The sequence below is a fragment of the Thalassophryne amazonica genome, chromosome 12, assembly GCF_902500255.1.
Source record: "Thalassophryne amazonica chromosome 12, fThaAma1.1, whole genome shotgun sequence".
Classification (NCBI taxonomy): Eukaryota; Metazoa; Chordata; class Actinopteri; order Batrachoidiformes; family Batrachoididae; genus Thalassophryne; species Thalassophryne amazonica.
Window position 1 is genome coordinate 81780900 of NC_047114.1, and position 26027 is coordinate 81806926.

Genomic DNA, 26027 nt, shown 5'->3' on the forward strand with positions numbered 1-26027 from the left:
TAACCACAAATTTCGATGTTCATGATGTAATCTTTCATGTCCCCTTGATTATGTTGTAGTTGCTTAATTTGGATTTGTGTGAGAACAAAACGTGATGGGAAATTTACATTCACAAAGTGTTTTTATATACTTGCTTATTATTTATTTGGCTGAAAATAATACATTTCATTTGCGGAACAGCTACTGTGCATTTTTAGTCAAATTGTTGGTCGAACCACCACTTTGTGCATGATTTCTTACATCGCTTACAGCTTACAAAGCTTATGGCATCAAGCCCTGTCTGGGAATTTTATGAATGAATCAACCACATGATATAAACTACGCAGATGCAAACTACCTCATCACGTACTTTCCTCAAGGAGCCATTGTTGTTTTAGGCAGTGAGCTTGGGATAAAGATACTGCTGCATTTGGCATATGTGACAAAAAAATGTATTCCATAAATGTATCATTTGTTTCAATTTCGTGAAATATATTACATGAATCTTTGTAACGAGCACTATTTCATCGTAATTTAATCAGTTTGAAAATCTGACTATCATGTCACAACTTGGTACGTTGTTATAAAGAAATGTCCCACATCCCTTTTCTGCTCATAAATACCCCTAAATCCTAACACAATGTAGCTTTACCACATTAAAAACAAACAACTAATCTGTCACATTTAACCTCACAGATCTCTTCAAATTAAAATAATAATAAAAAAAATATACTTTCATACAAAGTGCCCAACAGATTAAAACTGATTTCAGGTTGTGCTGTAACTCTTTCATGTGAAACAACAAATTCATTTTGAGCCTGTCTAGACATTAAATTTTAACTGATGGTGGGTAGGCAGACGACTGAGTCATCTCAGTCACTTTTCAACAATAAGAATAATTGCAGTAGTAGGAACGACAAATGCGGTTGTGGTCTCGTGCTTTTTTAAAAGTCTATAAAGGACCTAAAACTGTCTTGATGTGTGGAGATATAAGAAATGTAAAAACAAGCACAACAACAGAGAAAGGTTTATTAAATAATATGTTAATAGGAAAATTAAAAAGGTACTTTAGTCAGTGTGAGATGACTCCTCCAGATTTTCACAGATGTACCCAAGGGGTGTGTAGTTATAATGCCAGTAGCTGTGGTTAAAAAAAAAAAAATCAGTTCTGTTTTGGTCTTTTTTACTTATTGGTGTGTTAAATGTGTAAATCTGCTGGTGATTCCAAGTTATTATTTTGAGATATTGTTTAATACTATAAGCACAATCAATATCGGCTTGAACTGTGAAAAGATGATGTCATAAAGTGGTTTCTATTGTAATCAGCGGGGTGGTTTTCTGAAAAGAAGGATTGAAATATAATAAGAGGATTTTGTCACATCACTTTGAAATATTAAATGCCCAAATTAACTGTATTACAGTACTAATAAGAGTGAAGGAGACAATTCAGAAACAATGAATTTTATATTTTGGGTTTTAGCAAGTTAAGCAGATAAAAGAAGAAAACAGGTAGATCAGACAAATTACCCCTCTGACCAGAATAATTAATGGGATTTTAACAGTGTAATATTAGTCTCCCAGCAGATGTGGAAAAAAGTTACAACCATGTGCATATAGAATAAGTCAGTATGATTCTTGGTTTCAGGCTACCTATCATACATATCAAGTTTGGTAACAATCAACCACATGCAGTAGATAATATCATCGCTGGCCAGATGTAAATATTACAATGCTTGTACATTTTATGGTAAAAGCACCAAATTTTGCACAGACATTGTTTTATATATAATAAAAAAAAATACATATCTGCCAAGGTCTTTTTAAATATTTTTTTTATCAATGTAACTGTGTTTGGAATAGATTTGGCATGTAAGAAAACAGAAAAAGACACTTAATTTGCATCTGTATGGCATACAGCAGGGTACATATGTGAAGGAATTATATATTTTATATTAAATATGTAATTTTGTTTATATATATATATATATATATGTATATATATATATATATATATATATATATATATATATATATATACACACACACAGAGAGAGAGAGAGAGAGAGATTCACAATTTTTTTTCATAGTTTTTGTGTTTGAAATAGAAAAAAACAAAACAAACAAACACAAAAACGCCATTTGTGTCTGAATGACACAACTGTAAGTTTTATGGTAAAACCACCAAATTTGTAGATACATTGTTTGATGTAAAAAGAAATTTCTGCCATTCTCTTGACCATCATAAATAGCATAATCCAAGATGGTGGACATGCAATTCCAGAATATCTTAAAATACTCTGTCTTTATTAATATAAGTCATACAGGCTCAAATAAAGTGTCCTTTTCTATATCTTCTTGTGCACTGAATCCATTCTAACCCCAATTGCATTGATTTAAAAAAAAATGAAAAACAGAGACGCCAAGATATCTAAATTTATTTTTATAACAGACAATGTCTGTGTAAAATGTGGTGTCATTAATTATAAAATGAACAATCATTTCACATATCTCCCCTTCTATCAAATAAAGCCATTCAGTGACCTCGGTCTTTGGTATTCTGAGTCTGACACCAACATCTGTAGCATCTTGGCATCAGGATATCTAATATATACAGTATACCATGTTTGGAAATGATTGGAATATTGTGCACACAATCAAATTTGTGGTTTACAAAAAGCTAAAATAAAATTCCTGCTTGATCTTCTGTATTTAAATTCAATAAGGCTGTTTGAGTTGGGCCATGTAACATAGACACAAAGTTTAGTGGCAATCAGGCATGTGCAGTAGAAGTTATTCTGGCCACAAACAATTTTTAAAGCATCCATTGTAAGGAGACTGTAAGCAGACTTTCATATTAACTGGTGCGAACAATATTCAGAAAATTCCAAGTGTATAGTGTATATAAAGTGAAATCTTGATCCAGAAACTGGATTGGGATCCGGATTACCTCTAAAATTTAATGGAGCCTTCCATGGTGTAATAGCTATCCGTGGTGAAATTGTGGTGAGAATTTGTGAAGCACTTTTGACGTAATCCCTCAAAGACTATATAAATTGAATCTTGATCTATAATCCAGATCCAGATCTGGATCGCCCCCAAACCTTTATGGAGTATTCCATGATATAATATGTATCTGTGTTGAAAATTTCTTCAATCCGTGCAGTAATTTTGACGTAATCCTACTAACAGTAATCCTTCAAAGCCTATTTAAACTGAAACTTGATACAGAATCCGGATCCAGATCAACTCCAAAATTTAATGGGTTCTTCCATGGCCTAATATTTATCTGTGGTGAAAAGTTTGTCAAAATTAGTGCGGTAGTTTTGACATAATCCTGCTAACAGACAGACAGACAAATAATCACAGGTCATTTTATTATGTCCTTAGTGGACATAACAAAATGACAACAACATCTCTAAGGTAGGAATAAAAAGGTGAGTTGAAGCTGTATCCTTATCTGGATTGTGCAGCATCAGCAGTTGTGAACTTTGCTTCTCTATCCAATAATTCTGCAACACGAGGTTTGATTCCTTGTTTGAAACAGGTGTGCGCTCAGGTCTGATTTTGGTAAACACTGTGCGTAGCTTATTTTATGGCTGTACCTTATAACAATCAGATCTTTTTCCCACTCGAGTCCATCCCTCAAAGCAGTTGGGCGGGGTAAGAGTCGGTGGTGCAGGGGTTAAAGTCGCATCTTCTGCCAGGTGCTTGCAGATGTATTTCTCCTTATTGGTGCAAGGCAGCACATTCCAAAGTCCAGCAAAAATCCCAGTTGCCATGGCAACGCATCCCTGTTCTCGACCTTGTGTTGTTGAGGGAGGAATGACAAAATGTTAATTGTGTACCTACTTCTCTGCTGAACAAGACAGAACTTCTAATTTCTTCATACCAGGCATTTCTGCGTTCCAGTGAGTAAATTTCACCAAGGCTGAGTTGGTCCACACAAAATTATCAATGTTTTTCTGGTTTGAGAGCCCAAGCCAAAAGTATTTCTCTGGCCTCATCCCCACCAAGCTGACAAGAAATGCATTATCTATCCTGGAAATATTTAGAGAAACAACATTATCAGGTTTGCTGCTCTCATAAGACTACTCAGTTTTTTGTTTGTTTGTTTGTTTGTTTGTTTTAATCTAATTATTTACCCAGTTGAAATATCAGCCAAGTAGGAATCTGAGGTCTTGCAGTCTTCTTGCGCTTCATCAAACGTCTTGGTCTGTGACCCTATAAAGTAGCAGTAGGAACCGTGTCTTTTCCAGCCCTGGAATGCAGGAAGACAAATTATTCAGCTGTAATTAATAACCTATTAATAACTTCATAACATAACAACAGGGAGACATAGGATAGGAATGAGAGGAACAGTAGTAGCCAGTAAACCAGTACTGATCAGTATGTCTGGTTGCAAACTATTTTTCTTTTTTACTTTCACCTTTGACACTCTGTGTGCTTCTTACCCTGTGTGCTGCTATACATTGCTGCTGGAACCTCACTTTCCCCGAGGGAGTCTTCTTAAGGGATCAATAAATTTCAATCTAATGATTATTTATTTAGGGATTATTTAAAATAAAATGTTAATTGCTTTCTGGCATCAAAATACAACAAAGCTTTTTTAACCCAGTCCAGTCGAAGCGTCAAGCTTCTCTACTATGGAAACCACCTGGACAACTGAGAGCCTACACAGAAACTTTGAAAAGCATACTCATGAAAGACAATTAAAAGCAATATGAAATCATTATACATAAAGATCAGAGGTCATGTCATGTCAGTTCAGGTCTGGGAGCATGCAAAAGTAGCTTAGATCCTGGATGACTAGACCACCAACTCATCTCTTCCTTTCGAAAGGAACCCTCTGTCTGCTGCAGCCAGGTGAAACATGGAGGTCCCGTTGGCCTTCCCCCAGCCGCTGGAGTCTCATAACACTGATACACTGGTCAGTGGGACCAAAGGATACTTTGAAGAGTCTTTGTCTTCGGTTGCTGGTTAGCATCAAGGTCTCATGACCTTACAGTCAGACAGGAAGCATCAGTACCACAATGACATGGACCTGTAAAGATCTCAGCATCGCAAACACTTCTGTCCACTGATGTCATGACTTGTTAAGCTCTTCACTGCTGTGATAAAGGAATGTCTCTGCAAGATCAACACTTTTACTGCATGCGCATACACTTCTGATGGATGAGTCCAGGATGTCATTGAAAGTCTGGATCTCAGCCTTGATCCACGACGATCACAAACAGAGTCTCGAAGCCATCCAACTGCTTCTCAAGTGCTGTGATCAGAAATTTCACGAAGATCACAGAGTGAAGTTAAGGTCAGTAAACCTTCATGGCCAACAAAGGCACTGAAGCTGATGGTCTCCCAAGTCATTAAAAGTACCATAATACAATAAGACCAAGTTAAAAATTATAGGTCCCAGAGTAAAAATGTTGTCTGCTTAACCTCAGCATGCAGATTACTACACAGTAGTAGATGCTGGTAGGAGAAAACCCAGTCCACAGCTGACTTCTTTTTCACCAAATACAGTTACCACTTGTGTACACAGACATTAGGAAAAACAATATAAACTCACAGATTTGCATCCTGCATTCAGGTCTTCTTCATCACTAGATGCTTCTGCAGCACTTGGCTTCATGCAGATGAAGCCGTGTTTCTCCTTACACTGACGGTCATCCCAGTTACCATTCTGCAAAACAAGACACACCAAACACGAAAGATATTACACAACCATACATACTTTAACCACGTGTGAAGTCAGCAATATGTACTTGTATTATGTAAACACTAGCAAGTAATAAACACTGTTTTCATAACCCAACTCTGGAGTGATTTACAAGACATCTCGTGGACATTAGCGTGGTGACATTACTGGCTGGTCTAGCTAGCTGATAACTCCGGTTCATTTCTGTGTAAATGTATAAAGATGGCTAACCTTGACCATCAAGTATTTAAAGAGGTATTTTAAGAAGGTAAAAAAAATCACATTCTTTTTCATTCTGTTCTGTTTTTAGCCAATGAAACAGCCAATCAGAGTAGAGCGGCACTGTCAAGGGCGTAGGTTTGGTTTCAGCTTTGGTAGGGACAATACCCCCCCGGCCCCCCTGCCCACCACCACCACCCCCTAACCCACTCATACCATTAGACGCACAAGTACAGCATAATACATATGACGACATAATGCTGAATAATTTAACACTTTATTTACATTATTAAGTGTGTAGGCAAACAAACAAATAGCTTTAACAAAATTTCACCCAAAATCACGAATCTATTCTATAGGCCTACACCTGAGAGAACAAGACAACAACAAAAAAAATACTTGTGGAGCTAACAAAAAAAAAAAAAAAAAAGTTTTTGCAACCAAGATGTATAATCTATTCTCTTCATCAATAATGCAGTTGTAGGTATCTGGCAACCTAATTTGCCAAAAAAGGGCTTTCCAATGATATATGGTGTATTACGGTAAACGTAAGCCTGTGATGTCATAACGCAAAGGAAAAACACGGAAGTTTCACACTAGTGTGCCGCTGATTCTCTTTACGGTAAGTTCTCATGTAAGCCCTCACTCTGAAAAATTTCAACACTGACAGCAAGCCAAGAACCCGTGCTTTCCAACAGTATGCTATATGTTGCATATATTACGGTAAAGTGCATTCGGTGACTTTTGAAACGAGGGAAAAGTATGAAAAAGTGTTGTGTGGGCCGCCCGAAGAGGAGGTACTGCTGGCCAACACCAGAGGGTGCTCTGCCTGTAGACGGGCTTCAGGCACCAGAGGGCGCAGTTCGCCGCCAGGGACCCTGACAGCTGTCCTTCATCATCTCATCTAGCCATCCATAAAATCCTGGAGCAGACACCACACCCCTGCCGAGAAAGCTTCTGAGGTACTCAGGTAAACTCTCAGCCGTTTTTGTCTGTTTCAGCTAAGCTTATTGTTGCAACGTACTTTGCTGCTAAGCTTGAAAAGCTGTACTTTATATTCTGAGTTTGCAGACGTTTCAGTACACTTGCAGCTGGTCAGGAGGAGTTGGCGTTTCCACTCCTCAGCTGTTAAGTGAAATCAGGATCTGCACGACTGTGATATTGTGAGAAGTGGGAGGTGATGTTTTTCTCCCTTCACTATCAGAACTCTGCTGACTGTTTGCTGGGTGTGTGCACACACCCACCCTTGACTGTTTCTGCTTCCTGCCAGCAGTACCCGATCTGACAGCTGGAGATGGTGGTCACCTGGTGACTCGGGACTTGGCAGCTCCAGTGTGTTCCAGATCCGTTGGCGGTGGAAATCGTGTGGGTCCCGACTCTTATCTGGACAGGCGTCTCCTATCCTCGAGCCTGCCCACACGACACCAACTATACTAATTGACTGTAGTATTGAACTGTATCTGTATCCGTTGTGCACATTTCACAACATTAAAAGTGTTACTCTTTATTTCCATTGACCATTCATTTACGCCCCCTGTTGTGGGTCCGTGTCACTACACTTTCACACAACAGGATTTCTCGGCCAATTGTCATGGATCCTGAGGGGCGTCAACCATCGAGTGAACCACCAATGGAAACGCAGGAGGCACAGGGACCAGCAGGAGGCGTACTAGGTGAGCTGCAGCAAATCCTAACCGTCTTCACTGCTCGGTTGGACTTGGTAACCGAGCAGAACGTTATCCTCAATCGGAGGATGGAGGCTCTCACCGCCCAGGTGGAAGCGCACGCTGCGGCACCTCCTCCTGCTGCCCGAGTGCCAGATACAGATATTCCAGTGGCCGTTCCACGAACCCCGCCCCCCCGTCCCCTGAAGCATACATAAGTCCTCCTGAGCCGTATGGAGGCTGTGTCGAGACGTGCGCTGATTTTTTAATGCAGTGTTCGCTCGTCTTTTCACAGCGTCCGGTCATGTACGCGTCTGACGCTAGCAAGGTGGCTTATGTGGTGAATCTGCTTCGAGGAGAGGCACGCGCCTGGGCTACAGCACTTTGGGAGCAGAACTCACGGCTCCTTACTACATATACTGGGTTTGTGCGGGAGTTCAAACAAGTGTTTGATCATCCCAACAGAGGCGAGACCGCTTCGAACGTGCTGCTGTCGATGAGACAGGGGCGTCGGAGCGCAGCCGAATATGCAGTCGACTTCCGCATCGCGGCAGCGAGGTCCGGCTGGAATAACGCTGCGCTCCGCGCCACCTTCGTAAGCGGACTGTCTCCGGTCCTGAAGGAGCATTTGCTGGCGAAGGATGAGCCGCGGGATTTAGATGGGCTTATTGATCTCGTTATACAGCTAGACAGCCAACTAGAAGAACATCGCCGGGAGCGAGGCGAAGGGCGTGGCCGGGCACGAGCCGTCCCTCTTCCTTCCGGGTCTGAATGGATGTCGTCGTTCCCCCGCTCCACTGACAGAGCCCTTTGTGAAGCGACAGCTCCCCCTGCTGACGAAACTATGGACACGAGCAGGGCTAAAGTAAAATCAGAAGACAGACAACGGAGGCTGGTCCGTGGGGAGTGTTTTTTCTGCGGCTCGAGTGAGCACATACAGAGAAATTGCCCCAAACGGTCAAACTACAATTCCCGCCCTTAGAGACTGGGCTAAGGGTGGGCCATAACACTCATGAGGGGAAATCCCACAAATCCGCACGAATCCCAATTACGATCCTAAGTGGGGATTTAACCCTTCATGCCCCAGCACTGGTGGACATGGGGTCGGAGGGGAATCTGCTGGATAGCAGATTGGCAAAGGAGGTTGGGCTCCCTCTAGTGGCCTTACCGTCACCATTGTCGGTGCGGGCACTAGATGGCACCCTACTTCCACTAATCACACATCAGACACAGCCAGTGACAATGGTTGTGTCTGGAAATCACAGGGAGGAAATTGTGTTTTATATAACACCTTCTACCTCCCGAGTGATTCTGGGTTTTCCATGGGTGTTAAAGCACAATCCCCGGATTGACTGGCCATCTGGGGTTGTGACGCAGTGGAGCGAAACCTGCCACCGGGAGTGTTTAGGATCCTCGGTTCCACCCGGTGTGACAGCTAAAGAGGAGGTTTTAGTCCCCCCCAATCTGGCGGCGGTGCTAGCTGAGTACCATGATCTTGCTGACGTCTTCAGCAAAGATCTGGCGCTCACGTTGCCCCCGCACCGTCCGTACAATTGTGCCATTGATTTGATACCGGGCGCTGAGTACCCGTCCAGCAGGCTGTACAACCTCTCACATCCGGAACGCGAATCAATGGAGACCTACATCCGGGACTCATTAGCTGCCGGGTTGATCCGGAACTCCACCTCCCCGAAGGGTGCTGGTTTCTTTTTTGTGGGCAAGAAGGACGGCGGACTCCGTCCATGCATTGATTACAGAGGGCTGAACGAGATCACGGTTCGCAACCGATACCCGTTACCCCTTCTGGATTCGGTGTTCACGCCCCTGCATGGAGCCCAAAGTTGGCGTTTCCACTCCTCAGCTGTTAAGTGAAATCAGGATCTGCACGACTGTGATATTGTGAGAAGTGGGAGGTGGTGTTTTTCTCCCTTCACTATCAGAACTCTGCTGACTGTTTGCTGGGTGTGTGCACACACCCACCCTTGTCACTACACTTTCACACAACAAAAAAGAGCGCAAAAGTGACAGAAAAGTACAGAGACAGACAGCAAACATAAATGTAGCAATTTTTGAGGAAAAGGCAGGGTGTTAGTGTCATTTGTGAAGGTGTGTGTGCGTGTTTGTGTGGGTGTGCAGTTTATTTTAAGTGTGGCGCACAGCACTGTTCGCAAGCCCCCCCGCCCTTCTTGTTTTTCTGCACCGGAGCCACCCATCCTCTGTGCTCCGGGACCTCCCACTTTACAAATTAAGCACTATGGTCCATATGCAAACCTATGCCCCTGGGCACTGTGATATCAGTGAGTAGTCTAGCAAGATGCAAACTCTGTTTGTGTATAAATATAGCCTCTTCGTCATATATTCTGTAAAGGCTAGTGACAAATAAACACTTCTAAAACTGAAAACAATGTTTTTGTTAAGTGTTAACGCCTCTGGAGTCATTTACAAGACATCTCGTGGACGCACATCACTGACTGGTCTAGCTAGCTGCTAACTCTGGTTCATTTCTGTGTAAATATAACAGCTTTGTCATATCTTATGTAAAAGCTAGTCACAAACACTTCTAAAACTGAAATTACTGTTTCTGTAACACCTCTGGAGTGATTTACAAAACGTATGCTGATTTCACCTGTCCTTTGATGAGAACACAGTCCTCTTGCTGAGTAGAGATGGCAGGATTCCCAAACATCCAGCTGGTGAAGGTGACAGTGGAATGGTCACTCCATTGAAACAGCCCCTCTGTGTTGATGTCATTCAGACCAATCCAAAGCTCATCATTGGACGCTGCAGATAAGGACAAAAGACAAACTTGTGTCCTGTAGACCGTGTGCTGAGAATGCACATTATGACCTGTTAAAAAAAATTTCATGTACCATATCCAAGTTGAGAGATGACAAAACTTTGGTCCTCCACGTTGTGGATGCTCGCTAAATCCCCTCCTTCTTTACGACACTCCTTTTGAGCATCAGACCATGTTTTACTCGTACGTTGAAGGAAGAAGCAATGACCGCTGTAGGGAATCCAGTGTTGTGAACAAAAACCTGCCTGAGGAGCTGGTCATGAAAATGAGAAGAAACGCTGGATGAAGATCAAGAAACCATCACACAATTAACATGTCACAGCAGTGAGCAGAAGTGCAGTGTAGGCAAAGTGACTTTTTCTCACCTTCAGTTGGCCTTTGCACATATGGCTTGCCGTAGCAGATATAGCCCAGTTTCTTGTTGCACAGTGAATTTTGCCAGGAATACTCGACAGAACCGTCCATAACTCCACATTGATAGCCTGGATTGAGAAGCGGGTATCCTAAAAAGTGACAGTGATAGAACTGGTTATTTTTTATTGTGCACTGAACAATTCTGCATTGTCAAATTGGAAAAACTTTCTTTTTATTATCCCTGCTTGCAACGGTAGCACATGTGTTCTACATGTCCATCTATCTGTCTGTGTGAATGACTCAATGACTGGTGGAAATATTCAGGGTCAGGCAAGGCCAAAGTGGTTTATTTTTCACAGAAATTGGTTAAAAACCAATGTTGTATGCCAGAGTCAACATTTTGGTGCAGGTTCTTACATATAAGGAATATGTTGAATGGCTATTTTGAAGAATTGGTTAAAAAGACAGATATGGATACTATTAAATACAAATATGAAATCATATATCACCTTTCTGTTGGTTAAATTGCCTTTATCCTCTTGTCAACCTTAACAGGCCAAACACTTTCAGAATGGCAATTTCAATGGGTTAGGTACAAATACACCAATGGATACCCATAAGAAGTCTTACAATCAAGTCCATAAGTAATTGGCCAGTGGAGCAACTTTCATAATTTTACATCTGTACTCCAACACAATGGACCTGAAAAGAAACAATCAAGATCTTCTTGTTTTGTACACTTTCAGCTTTAGCTCAAGGGGTTTAACAAAAAGATAGTGATAACCATTTCGGAATTATGACCGTTTACAATGCATCCAGAAAGTATTCACACTGACTCACTTTTTCCACATTTTGTTATGTTGCAGACTTATTTCAAAATGGAACAAATTATTTTTTTCCCTCAAAATTCTACTTACAACACCCCATAGTGACAACATGAATTTATTTATTTATTTATTTATTTTTGGAAATTTATTAAAAATAAAAATCTAAGAAATCACATGTAGGTAAGTATTCATGCCCTTTGCTCAATACTTTGTTGATGCACCTTTGGCAGCAATTACAACCTCAAGTCTTCTTGAATATGATGCCACAAGCTTGGCGCATCTCTCTTTGGGCAGTTTTTCCCATTCCTCTTTGCAGCACCTTTCAAGCTGCATCAGGTTGGATGGGGAACGTCGGTGCACAGCCATTTTCAGATCTCTCCAGAGATGTTCAATCTGATTCAGGTCTGGGCTCTGGCTGGACCACTCAAGGACATTCACAGAGTTGTCCTGAAGCCACTCCTTTGATATCTTGGCTGTGTGCTTAGAGTCATTGTCCTGATGAAAGATCAACCGTTGCCCCAGTCTCAGGTCAAGAGTGCTCTGGAGTAGTTTTTCAGCCAGGATGTCTCTGAACATTGCTGCATTCCTCTTTCCCTCCATCCTGACTAGTCTCCCAGTTCCTGCTGCTGAAAAATATCCCCACAGCATGATGCTGCCACCACCATGCTTCACTGTAGGGTTAGTGCCTGGTTTTCTCCAAACATTACTACTGGCATTCACACCAAAGGGTTCAAGCTTTGTCTCATCAGACCAGAGAATTTTGTTTCTCATGGTCTGAGACTCCTTCAGGTACCTTTTGACAAACTCCACGTGGGCTGCTATGTCTTTTACTAAGGAGTGGCTTCCATATGGCCACACTACCATAGAGGCCTGATTGGTGAATTGCTGCAGAGATGGTTGTCCTTCTGGAATGTTCTCCTCTCTCCACAGAGGAATACTGGAGCTCTGACAAAATGACCATCACATTCTTGGTCACCTCCCTGAGTATAGTCAGGGAGGTCACCAAGGTGATCAGGGAGGTGATCATGGGAGGTGATCGGGGAGGTGATCGAGGAAGCTCCCCCGATCGCTCAGTTTAGACGGGCGGCCAGCTCTAGGAAGAGTCCTGGTGGAGCTGAACTTCTTCCATTTGCAGATGATGGAGGCCACTGTGCTCACTGGGACCTTCAAAGCAGCAGAAATGTTTATGTACCCTTTGTTGTGTGGGCCGCCAGAAGAGGAGGTACTGCTGGCCCACCACCAGAGGGCACCCTGCCTGAAGTGCGGGCTTCAGGCACGAGAGGGCGCTGCCGCCACGGACACAGCCGGGGGTGACAGCTGTCACTCATTATCTCATGACAGCTGTCACCCATCTACACTTCATCATACTACTCCATAAAACCCGGACGTCATCTCCACCTCTTTGCCGAGATATCATCTACCTGTGAAGGTAATATTCTCTGCTGTGTCTGAACTTAACACTGACTTTATAGTCTGAACTTCTTTGCAGCCGTTTTCCTGTGGGTGTTGCCTTATCTGTGGGATTGGCGTTTTGGTGTGATCAGCGACGGCTTCACTTCACACTCCAACCAGATAAGTGGTTAACAGGAGCTGCACGAGTGTGTGATTAGAGGTGGAGGTGACTTTCCACCTTCTGACTGTTTTTGTTACTGGGTGTGCACACACCCACATCTCACTGTTTGTGCTCCTCACCAGCAGTACCAGATCCGACAGTCGGGGACGGTGATCACCTGGGAATTCGGGACATGGCAGCTCCAGTATTCACCAGGTTCGGTGGCGGCGGAAATCGTGTGGTTCCGGCTCTTCTCAGGACAGACGTCTTCTATCCTCGAGCCTGCCCACACGTCACCTTTGTGTATTGACTGCTATCATATTCTGAGATTGTCTGTATAGTCGTGCACATTCACAACATTAAATTGTTACCTTTTGGCTCATCTATTGACCGTTCATTTGCGCCCCCTGTTGTGGGTCCGTGTCACTACAACACCCTTCCCCAGATTTGTGTCTTGAGACAAGCCTGTCTTTGAGGTCTACAGACAATTCCTTTGACTTCATGCTTGGTTTGTGCTCTGACCTGCACTGTCAACTGTGGGACCTTATATGCAGACAGGTGTGTGCCTTTCCAGATCAATCAATCAATCAATCAATTTTTTTATATAGCGCCAAATCACAACAAACAGTTGCCCCAAGGCGCTTTATATTGTAAGGCAAGGCCATACAATAATTATGTAAAACCCCAACGGTCAAAACGACCCCCTGTGAGCAAGCACTTGGCTACAGTGGGAAGGAAAAACTCCCTTTTAACAGGAAGAAACCTCCAGCAGAACCAGGCTCAGGGAGGGGAAGTCTTCTGCTGCGACTGGTTGGGGCTGAGGGAGAGAACCAGGAAAAAGACATGCTGTGGAGGGGAGCAGAGATCGATCACTAATGATTAAATGCAGAGTGGTGCATACAGAGCAAAAAGAGAAAGAAACAGTGCATCATGGGAACCCCCCAGCAGTCTACGTCTATAGCAGCATAACTAAGGGATGGTTCAGGGTCACCTGATCCAGCCCTAACTATAAGCTTTAGCAAAAAGGAAAGTTTTAAGCCTAATCTTAAAAGTAGAGAGGGTGTCTGTCTCCCTGATCTGAACTGGGAGCTGGTTCCACAGGAGAGGAGCCTGAAAGCTGAAGGCTCTGCCTCCCATTCTACTCTTACAAACCCTAGGAACTACAAGTAAGCCTGCAGTCTGAGAAGTCGATTGGATCATGTCCAATCGACTGAATTTACCCCAGGTGGACTCCAGTTAAGCTGCAGAAACATCTCATGGATGATCATTGGAAACAGGATGCACCTGAGGTAAACTTTGAACTTCATGGCAAAGGCTGTGAATATTTACGTACATGTGATTTCTTATTTTTATTAAAATTGCAAAATCTCAACAACAAAAAACACAAACTTTTTTCACATTGTCATTATGGGGTATTGTGTATAGACTTTTGAGGGAAAACATGAATTTCATTCATTTTGGAATAAGGCTGTAACATAACAAAATGTGGAAAAGTGAAGTGCTGTGAATACTTTAATGCAGCGTACGTACACGGTGCAACTATTTTAAGTAACTGGACAAACAGTTAAAGGATTTTTTTTTTTTTTATCTGGCTGCCAGTTTTCTTTTCTTTTGACCTTGGCCTGTGATCTGGACTTTTAAGGGATTTTTCTCAAAATCAAGTCACTTTGACCTTGGTTGTCTCAAAATCACTCCACCAAGTTTGACCCAAATTTGACCAAAACAAAAAATGTTCACACATGGATGCACATACAGACGAAAACCAATATTCTTGCAAGAAATACTGCTAGTTATGGGTGTAACAATACAGCAGGTGAAAGTTATATGTGCCAAGGGTACATTAATAAATTTGTATAGAATATATAATAACACAGATATTTACTGATACCATTCAATAAAACGTCTGGCATTTGTCAATGTTCTGCAACCATACATACAGATATGAACACAAAAATGATCAAGGCTGACAAATCTACAAACAAACAACGTATCAAAGTGAAGTGGAACTAAAACATACCTGAGTCCCACTTGAGATAAGCATAAGGCCTCCCACTGGCCCACTGCCAGCCGTGTTCTAGATCCAGGATCAGTCCATTCCAAAGTCTATAATTCCCATTGCCAAGAAGAGCTGTGTGTGTGTGAGTGAGTGAGTGAGTGAGTGAGTGAGTGAGTGAGTGAGTGAGTGAGTGAGTGAGTGAGTGAGTGAGTGAGTGAGTGAGTGAGTGAGTGAGAGAGAGAGGGTGGGATTTGAGAAACGGAATGAAAAAATTAGTCTTTCCCTCAAAATATTTACATGTGAAGGTACAACATAATCAAAATTTTTGCACCAGTTGTTGGAAAATGACAGAAATAATTATAATGGACGGGAATGTAAGTTAGTTTCTTCCCACCCAGTCACGCATACACAAGCTGCACTAATTACATTTCTACCCTGTAATGATTAGTGACTTTGAGGATGATGCAGAATCAGTCGATACCCTGACTGCAACACTTGAGAAGCTGAGTGAGGATTCAGCATTGTCTGGGTTTAGGATGGTCTTGGATCAAGATGAAGATCCTGGCTTCAGTGACATCCTGAACTCGGCAAACACGAGTGTTGAACATCAGCATTCACTTATCATGGCAGTGAGGTTCATGTCTTTGCATACTCGACCTTTTAAAGCACACTTAGGTTTCGCCTGGCTGTGGCAGACAGATGGTTACTTTTGAGCAGGGGGAATGGACTGTTTGTCTGCCTGTCTGGTTGCCATCCAGGACCCAAGGTGGTTGGGTAGTGTGGTGGATGTGGTGATGTGCAGCACCAGTGCATGCTCCCAGACCTGATCTGCGCTTGCAGAAGTGTCCACAGAGAAGTGATATAGTGCAAAACCTCAACATGTTACACTCTTTGGGTCTTAGTTAGAGGATGGGAGTGAAACAAGTGTTCAGTTAAGTGTCTTGCATGGCAGCATCCTGACATCGGTGGGTGAATGTGAGGCATCAGTGTAAAGTACTTTGAGTTCTGATTCAGATGAAAAAGCGTTATATAAATACAGTCCATTTACAGCATTGTGGTACTGAAAAACTGAACACAAGTGAAACATTTTTCTAGAGAGTTAGTGGATTAGCGGCAATGTGTCAGCAGAGAGCAGCCACCAAAGCTTCCTGAGGTGAAGCAGTAAGGTAAAATTTTGTGTGTTTTTATGACTGTTTACTTTTATTTCATCTAACAGTTGTTTTAATTCACTGCATATATTGCCACTCACATATTAAGAGCTCAGATGGTCACTGCATGCAGCCGAGTACATGACTGCATATTGATATTGTCTTATTTTTCATGTGTTACTTGAATGAGTACATTTTGTGAGTGCATGTGTGTGTGAGTGAGTGAGTGAGTGAGAGAGTGAGAGTGAGAGAGAGTGAGAGAGAGAGAGCAACATAGAGTAAAAGGACAAGAATGAAAGAGTTCCATTTTTGTCTCCAACAGCAACCATGGTAGGAGTTTAAGTCTGATGTTGCTTCAGTTAAATGGACTGCAGTTATATAGCACTTTTCCATCTGCATCAGACGCTCAAAGCCCTTTACAATTATGCCTCACATTCACCCCGATGTCAGGGTGCTGCCATACAAGGCGCTCACTACACACCGGGAGCAATAGGGGATTAAAGGCCTTGCCCAAGGACCCTTAGTGATTTTCCAGTCAGGCGGGGATTTGAACCCATGATCTTCTGGATTCAAGCCCTAACCACTAGACCTGTGTGGAGTTTCCATGTTCTCCCCATGTTTGTGTGGGTTTCTTCCGGGTGCTCCGGTTTCCTCCCACATTTAAAGACATGCAGGTTAAGTGAATTGGAAACTTTAGAATTGTCCAGTTCTCCCTTGCAAAAGAGATATCAAAGGGACTAACCTGGTTACGTAAATCAATAAACAGTTAAAGTGCACACAACCATATCTGTTCATATATAATTTTTTTTTCATTTGTTCAAAACAAACCTGCTATAAGACATTGCACACATTGAGTTAAAATTTTCTTCATTGTTCATTTATATGTTTTTAAGCTTTCTGTAAGGAACAGACCTGCCAAGTAAAATCCCTGCTGGAGTAGTAAGTAAATATAAGATTGAACACCTTAACAGAAAAAAAAAAATCAACACCTGCTCAAATTTGAGCACGTCCTTGGTCTGTTGTAGACTGTGCCACATATTAAACAGATTGGACTGTTTCTGGAGGTATTTTTGACTTGCACCTTACCTAGGACATAAGCGTGCTGGTGGGGATCAGTGATACTGAGCAAAGATGCTCCCTGCTGCTTGCAGCTGGCATCGGCCTCGGCCCACTGCAGAAGTGACTCAAGGTTGAGTTGGTAAAAGGCTCCGGTTACAGGATGCTTAGTCCAGTCTTTTTTGACTACAAAATGTGCACATAAAAGTGTGAAAAAGGTAAACTAAGAATTTCATCAGATGAAAAATTGTAAATATATGTAGTAATTGCTTGAAATGGTTGAAGTGCAACATCTGGTAGGTCCAGACCAAATAAGTACCTGTCTGTAGATGCTCTGAAAAACACTGACAGCCAGAATAATTGCCAAGAGAAAACAAAGCTGCAGTTATGACTTAAGAAGCAGAGTTAAAGTGCTCACAGTTCATACTTACGTGTAGTTGGGCAGTAGCCCCACAGTTCGTTTTCGTATTTAGTCTCAATGCCACACCATTTACGTGAAGTTGCTGAGTCGGTTTCTGTACATTCTGAGTACCAACGTTCTTTATACATGAAGGGAAACATGCAGGGTCGACCAAAACCATTTCCTTCAATGGTGTACAGTACTGAAACGTCATACAAGCAAAACATAAATAATGACAATTACATCTAGATTTTCAGAGATTAACTTTTTTAAGTGGTCTTATGTTGAACATTATTTTGATTAAAATAAGGTGAACGTGTAATTTGCCATTTTTCATACTCTTCTGTAGGAACAGTTAAAATTGCAGTCCCTGCCACATTTACAGTTGTGGTCAGAGTAGCCCTATATTTTATGTTTACCTTCTAAAATATGGTCAGAAATAAATGCAAACAACGCAATTTGTTTTAATTAAAATATTTTTAAAAATGTTCAAAGTTATTTGGCAACAATAACAAAATGAAATGCTTTCACAAAGTGAAGCAAAAAATCCTGGCGTAAACGTACGCTGAATACAGGAATGGGCATCCTTTGATGAATTGACAGTAAATCATCACTTTTACAGCCAGTTTTCTTTAGACAAGTCAGGAGATGGATACATGAATATTTCCAAGTTACTGAATAGGTCTTGGCTTTTATTTATATAAATTCTGAAGAAATTCAAACAGTATGGCACTCTATGGTAAATCTGTGTGGAGTAGACAGTTCTCAAAAATTAAGTGACCGTGTGAGAAGGAGATGAGTGAGGAAAGCCACCTAGACACCCAAACAACCATGAAGAAGTTATCGGCTTCTGTGGCTGTGACTGGAGAAATTATGCATCGTGCAAGGTTTGACTTTTACAAATCAACAGTTATACAGCTCATAGTGGAGCGGTGCAGAGAAGGGTTTTCTTAAAAAGATGTGAAATTTCAGCTACAGTTTGCCAGACAGTACATGAGAGATACAAGCCTAGGTTTGATCTGTTTTGTTGTATGAAAATCCTTCTCTGCTCCACTTCACTATGAGGCTGTGAGTTGTGGTGCAACAGACAAAGCTTGCACAACACATAATTTCTACAATCACAGCCACAGAAGCCTATCACTTCTTCAGAGGTGTCTTGGTGGCTTCCCTCACTAGTCTACTTCGTGCATGGTCACTCAGTGTTTTAGAACTGCCTCCTCCACACAGATTTACCATACAGTACCATTCTGTTTGTTTTTCTTAAAGATTCATGGAAATGACATCCAAGCCATAACCAGTGACTTGGAAATGTTCATGTATCCATCCCCTGAGTTGTCTAAAGGAAACTGGCTGTAAAAGTTTCGATTTACTGTAAATTCATCAAAGGGTAACTGTGTCCAGCATACATTTTATGATAGTATTTTTTTCACTTTATGAAAGCATTCTGTTTTGTTGTCGCTGCCAAATAACTCAACATTTTTAAATACTTCAATTAAACAAAATTGCTTTGCTTGTATTTCTGAACAAATTCTAAATTGTGTACACAAAATACAGAAGTACCACCATGACGGTATTAACGTTTAAGTCACAATAAGGATTTTATTCAGCACAGTGGAAAAAAAGTTTGAGGGGATTTTTAAAAAAGGATTTACAATCTCATATACGTACATACAACCCCACATTTTTATATTGCCAATAAAAATAAAATTTCTCTGGAAACAATTTTTATAATTTTAACCCACCTGGGTTAAAGCACAAAACGCCATGACATACTTTCGTGGTTATGTCACAGGTGACATGGCTGGATTATTGGATCCTCAAATGGTTGGATTATTGGCTCCTCAAAATGGCATGCTGGGAAATTTGGTTTGCATCAACATTGCAGTGTTGACATAGTAACTTTGAAAAGTTACTTAATTCCTTTATACAGTAACATTTTACAACTACTTTAAACAGTTACTTCATTAGCAGCTGTGGACAACTTGTCGGCAGCTGCTAAATGTAATTAACAAATTAACTAGTAACTTGGTTATTTTTAAGATTGAGTAACTAATCAGCAGAGTAACTATTTGTTGGTAACTAATCAGCAAAGTAACTAATCTCCAGAGTAACCAAGTTCAATTACTAGCTACCTTATTAGTTACATTACTTATTAGTTGCAAGTTGTTGGCAGCTCCTAATAAATCAACAAAGTAATGAATCAGCAAAGTTACTTTGTTGATTAGTTACCAACAAAGTAACTAATCTTCAAGTTCGATTACTAGCTACCTTATTAGTTACATTACTTATTAGTTGCAAGTTGTTGGCAGCTCCTAATAAATTAATCAATAAAGTAATCAACAAAGTAATTAATCAGCTGATTAGTTACTTTGTTGATTACTCAATCTCAACAGTAACCAAGCTAGATTATTAGTTACCTTATTAGTTACATTACTTGTTAGTTACAAGTTGTTGGCACCTGTTAATAAAGTAACTGCATAAAGCTGCTAATGAAGTAACTGTATAAAATAACTAATAAAGTAATAATAAATATTATTTACTTATTAGTTGCAAGTTGTTGGCAGCTCCTAATAAATCAGCAAAGTAACTAATCAGCAAAGTAACTATTAGTTACTTTGCTGATTAATCACTTTGTTGATTACTCAATCTCAACAGTAACTAAGCTAGATTACTAGTTACCTTATTAGTTACATTACTTGTTAGTTACAAGTTGTTGGCACCTGTTAATAAAGTAACTGCATAAAGCTACTAATGAAGTAACTGTATAAAATAACTAATAAAGTAACTTTTCAAAGTAACTGTGGCAACACATCATTAAGTCAAAGAAATGCAGAAGACCTTTAGTTACGACTTTAAAAAAACAACATGAAACAGGTATTATTTTCAATGTCATATTTGCCCCCCTAAAAACAAAAATTTTTCCCACAATAAAATGAGCTGTAATTTTGTGATATACCGCTGAAATCAAGATATTTTACCTTGTAATTACTCTATTCCAACACAATGTAAATTTTGCCAATTTAATGCAAAATGGAAGCAGGAAAACAGGAGGTTACCTCTGGCTGTTCTTGAACAAGGACCTTGGGACACGTCTGAAATGTGTAAGTGGTTACTGGGTCCAACTGTTTTGGAGAGAACAGCTGTCGAGTCAGCTTTGAGGTTGATGTAGAAGTCAGTGCCTTTGAGGGCCAACAGAGTTTCATTTTTGCACTCCCACCGTTGCAACTCGCTTTTCTCATCACAATCATAGAGGGCAACCTCACTTCCCACACTTTTCCCCTGGACTCCGAGGCACTTGTCCAACCATTTGAAGAGAAGCCGATCACCTGTTGTCCAAAGCATTCTGTAGCAATAGTCATGTATTTTATACAAGCAGAAGCCTGTAGTTGGGTTTGTAAGTTCAAACTCTGAAACTGCAGACAGAGAGAGAGAGAGTTTCAGAACATTGTATCCTGAACCATCTATTAGTCCTTCTCTAACTGTGTCTCTATACGAAGAGACAACTGTATGCCTGTATGTATGTGTCCCTCTCCTGTCCAAACAACACCTCGGAATTGAGACAAACTTGGCACATATATCCTTTGACATGCAGAGAGTGACATTGGCTATTTTATTGTTTATTTTTATTAGATAGTAGTACTTAAGGGGAGAGACACTTATGTGCTGCAGAACTGAGCCAAACTTGGCACACACATACAGTGACATACAGGGATTGACATAGGCTATTGAGGACTTTATTATTATTATTATTATTAGTAGTAGTAGTAGTAGTGCTTAAGCGGAGAGACACTTTTGTGCTGAAGAATTGAGCCAAATGTGGTGCACATATACGTTGACAAGAGTGATATACACTATTGAGCACTTTATTATCATTATTATTATTATTATTATTAGTAGTAGTAGTAGTAGTAGTAGCACAAAGCCAATTCAGAGTGCTTTAAGTGGCATAAAACCAAAAGAAAGTACAATATAACATAGTGGTACAATGAATAATTGATAAAAGTAAATAAGAATTGCAAAATATAAGGATAAAAGTGCATGTTTATTAGTCAACAATTTGCACGTAAAATAACAGATACATTACCCATCAAAGGTTTGGACACACTTTCTCATTAGTGTGATTTAAATGCAAAGCTTCTAACCCAGACTGACTGATAGTCACAATCTGTCCAAAAATGCTATAAATAAATAAATAAATAAAGCACAACAGCAGCAACTTTAAAGGCATGAAATAATAAGCTGTTAAAAGTTTCATGTGGAAAATGGGGGAAAAGCCCAATACCCTTTGGGGTTCATCATGGGAACATCTATTTCTACTAGTACAGTGGCTGTAGGAAGTATGCATTCTCATAAAAAATTAGGATCTTAAGTAGATTTCCCATGGATGGTCGTATGAGGCTGTGTTTGAAGGTGGGATGTAGAAAGAGGTGTACTTATGTTATATTATGTTATTATTTGACAATAGTATTTAATATTGTTTTTAAAAAGGCAATTATATGAAAATAACAGGATGCCTTTTAGACAGGTTACTGGAAGAGAGTCAGACAAAATTAAACAGAACATTTAGAATATTTGAAAAGGCAAATCAATATCCCACCTCCTGAACAAAGTTTGTTTCAACTTGAACTCTCAGCAAATACAAGATTTTAAGCTTATGTACTTAATAGTAAGTCCCTTCAGCTGCTCCCTTGTTTGCACTCGGGGTCACCACAGCAAATCCAAGGTGGATCTGCATGTTGAATTGGCACAGGTTTTACGCCGGATGCCCTTCCTGATGCAACTCCACATTACATGGAGAAATGTAGCAGGGGTGGGATTTGAACCCAGAAACTTTTGCACTGAAACCAAGCGCATTAACCACTTGGCCACCACCCCCTCACTTATGTACTTAATGAAACATACAAATAGTGGGAAATTTGTTGGTGTTACGAAAAAAAATGGATTTTAGCTAACGTCTTCTCAGTGTTGTCAAGTTAAACTCAGTTGCAAGGAACACTGACAGCATGCCTTTCACAGTAAAAGTATTTACTGGGATGCTGGCATTAATTTTATTGTAAAATGGTGCCAGCAACATGAACTATCTGATGCTGTTTAACTTTGCTACCAGTAACATCAGCAAGCCAGGCCATCTTGGAAGTACGAATGTTACAATGTTGGGATGCACATCATCACGACATGCGTAAGCCATATCCGAAAGCTGAGGTCAATCTGATAAACAGTCAGAGATATGCGAGCCACATACCTACACATAGACGCTTCTTGTTTTATAGATAGATTTTGCATGTTTGACAAGTCGTTGTTGTATTTTGTTCACTTAATTTTTGTTATTGTTAAGTTGCATGGCAAAGCAGTTGGTCACCCATCTGAGTCTAGTCTGTTAGTCGGAGACAGACATGGGTTTCCGCTCAACACTGGCAGAAACACACCCTGTAATCCAAGCCAAGAGAACGAGGACACACACCTCACAAGATATCTCCAAAGACTGTTATGCACTACGTGCACTTTAAATTAGTTTGAATAAGCTCATCAATACTGAATCACTGCTCAAGTTGCACAAGACATACTGTTACCACCAGGTACCTCACTGACCACATTCTACTGTCTACTGTATTTATATATTTATTTTATATTCTACTGTTGTGATAGCTCTAAACATAAGAGACTGTTCTTATGGTTTTGTTTTTTTTTACTCTGTATTGTCTGGAAGACCAAAAGTAACGGAATTTCAATTCTCAAAATGTCTGTGTATGCATTGCAGAATTGACAACGTTGACTTGACTTGAGGTTTCTTCTTCAAAATTGCCAAAAGGGAGTTTTGCCTCACCACTATTGCCTATACACTTGCTCAGATGGGGTTGGTAAGGTTAGTCCTTACCCTTGTGAAGTGTCTTGGGGCGACCTATGTTATGATTTGGTTTTTAAAAATAAATTGAATTGAAAAGCCATTACACAACATGAAGCAGGCCAAAAATAAAATAAAAAAAATCTGCAAATATAAAGAGAAAAATTCAAACCTAAAAGTTGGTTATCAGTTACAGAAACTTGCAAACAATGTAAATGTATCAACCCAATCATGGCTTCATGCTGTAGTTCCTGTTCAAAACATAGATGCCAAATCTGTTCGAGTTATCGGTGCAATAAAGAAATTTAATTTTCTCCTTGACTTCCAACTAAGACAACAACTATTCCATTGCTTTGAAAACTAAACTGCAGCAAGTGTAAAATCTACGCTGTAAACATGGTCTACACAGTCAGTACACAATCACACACACACAAAAATGTGGAATACTGTACCATCTTTAGCCAAACATATCGATGTTTGGATGAGGAGGAGAATAACTGCAAGCGGTATCCTCATTGTGGGTATTTTTTTTCTGGGGTGACTTACAGAAGCCAACGTCCGTGCATCGTCTTGCGATGTTTAAAAGTTGTGTGAATCTATGTTGTAAGAATGGATCCTTAATAGCTCGGATGTAATCAACTTTTTTTTTTCTTTTGAAGACTGTGTCATGCTTTTTGGGAAAAAAAATTCTCATGAATAGGAGGGATCAGGTTGTATGTGTCCTTAATTTCACTGTTGCCCAAATGCTGACATTTACACATTTGTTTTGGCCAGTCCTGTTGCGTAACAAACAGACAGGATGTGCATGTTTCGCTGACCTTCGAAACACCAATGGGTGAAGGCAAACACAGACATCTGTCAATGAGAGGGCTTAACTTTTGATTGTTCAGAGCTATGTAGCTGTCACTAAACTAACGAACTCTTCCAAAATATCAAAGATTGGAAGTTATTTTCCCCCAATCTTAATCACAAAGAAATTTCTGTTTTATGATTATATGTTACACAGGAAAGCAGACGTGACGCAGATTGCGGTTGACAAAGCGGTGCATGAATCAGAGAACATCGAATTTTTACTGGTTCAGTTTTCTTGTTAGTTTCCGCTTAAGTGGGGGTGAAGTGTTGTGCAACACTCACCACAAGGAAGCCATCCTGCTGACTATTTGTTCTTTTCTGTCTCTCCTGGAACATCTCAAGAATGCCTGAAAGCTTTTTAGAATGTCTTGCTGATGGGAAATATGTATTTCCCAATATATTGTGCCTCACATGTAAGACAACAATTCAATGAAAATATAGAATTAAATCACTGTTAATTCCGCAGCAGACAGATGTGCTTCAGGGCACATCACACATAACACGATTGAAGCCGACTGGCACACGAAGGAGGAATTGCATGCCACTCATGAAAAATCGGAACTGCCTCAAACGCCTCGTACAGCTGTCGCCACAACCATTCACGCAGATAAGCGGCCGAAAGATTGCGAATGCCCTGTGTGTGTGCATTCGACCCCTCTCTCGGCAGGTGTTGGCCAAATTTCAGGTGCCACACATGAACATCTAACACCACTCGCCAGTAACTTAGAAAAGGTGGGGCTATTTGCACTCCTGGCACGACAGTAGACAGCAGGCAACCACATTCAAGCTGTCTGTAAAAAGTGTCTAAGTGCGTAAGTGGCATAACCTAGCAACACACGTCACGCCAGAGTGTCTGCTCCCTCCTCAGCACATGTGGCGTGCATGTGTATCACGTGTGTGCGTTTGTGATGCACCCTCCCTGTACCCCCGCATGCGGTGGGGGGGGAACACACTTGCATGAAATGCTGATTTGTATGTACAGACATGATCACTTGGGGACCAGCCAGCCACGCCTGAGTGCACACAGCACGGCAAGGCGCTTCTCAGATGATTGCTGCCCAGCCACACACTGACAGCTGGAAATGATGACTCAGTGGACACAAAATGTTACATTAAAAACACAGAGACCACAGCCAGGACAGGTATATAAATAATTACCACATTAACTACATACACAATTACGTAACAAATAACTAAAATAAATAATCACAGAGCAAAAAAAAGGAGAGTGACACTTTGTTCTGTGGGTTGATCAAACAGGTGGGTGTGCCCATGTGAGCCGCTGCTGTTAAGATCTCTGGACCTGGACGTCACAGCTGCAGAACATGTACCGTCTTTTGAAGTACATGACCTTACAACTGTCCACTGTAAGGCGCGTGTGTGTGCCTGCTGTCCTCACGTGGAAATACATAAAAATATACTGCCTTTGCGACGGGCTGCAGTGGCCACACAGCGTGCACCTCACAGGCTGTGCCAGGTGAAACAGACCGTCTGATCATGTGTACACTCAGCTGGTGATCTTGATGTCACGTCACCCGCGTGCCAGCTCTAGTCCACATGGCGCGGTGTCTGTCCTTCGGCGTGCCACTGACTGGACACGTGTGCGGGGCCGGCTGGACACGTCGGGCCAGCAGATGTGGACATGA

General features: G+C 41.0%; 1 protein-coding gene across 1 annotated transcript in view; it reads right to left on the reverse strand.

The window, feature by feature from the left end:
- LOC117521104 (macrophage mannose receptor 1-like) overlaps nt 1-24180 on the reverse strand; it is a 73267-nt gene extending 49087 nt beyond the window's left edge. Inside the window, exons 1-12 of the mRNA XM_034182418.1 lie at nt 23982-24180; nt 20744-21100; nt 17719-17889; nt 17318-17473; nt 15105-15215; nt 10720-10857; nt 10428-10607; nt 10184-10338; nt 5546-5659; nt 4122-4237; nt 3869-4017; nt 3582-3781 (exon numbers count right to left, since the gene is read on the reverse strand). Coding sequence (XP_034038309.1) covers nt 3582-3781; nt 3869-4017; nt 4122-4237; nt 5546-5659; nt 10184-10338; nt 10428-10607; nt 10720-10857; nt 15105-15215; nt 17318-17473; nt 17719-17889; nt 20744-21100; nt 23982-24045 — 1911 coding nt within the window. The 5' untranslated portion in view covers nt 24046-24180. The remainder of the gene's footprint in view (nt 1-3581; nt 3782-3868; nt 4018-4121; nt 4238-5545; nt 5660-10183; nt 10339-10427; nt 10608-10719; nt 10858-15104; nt 15216-17317; nt 17474-17718; nt 17890-20743; nt 21101-23981) is intronic.
- Between the last annotated feature and the right edge of the window lie 1847 nt (nt 24181-26027).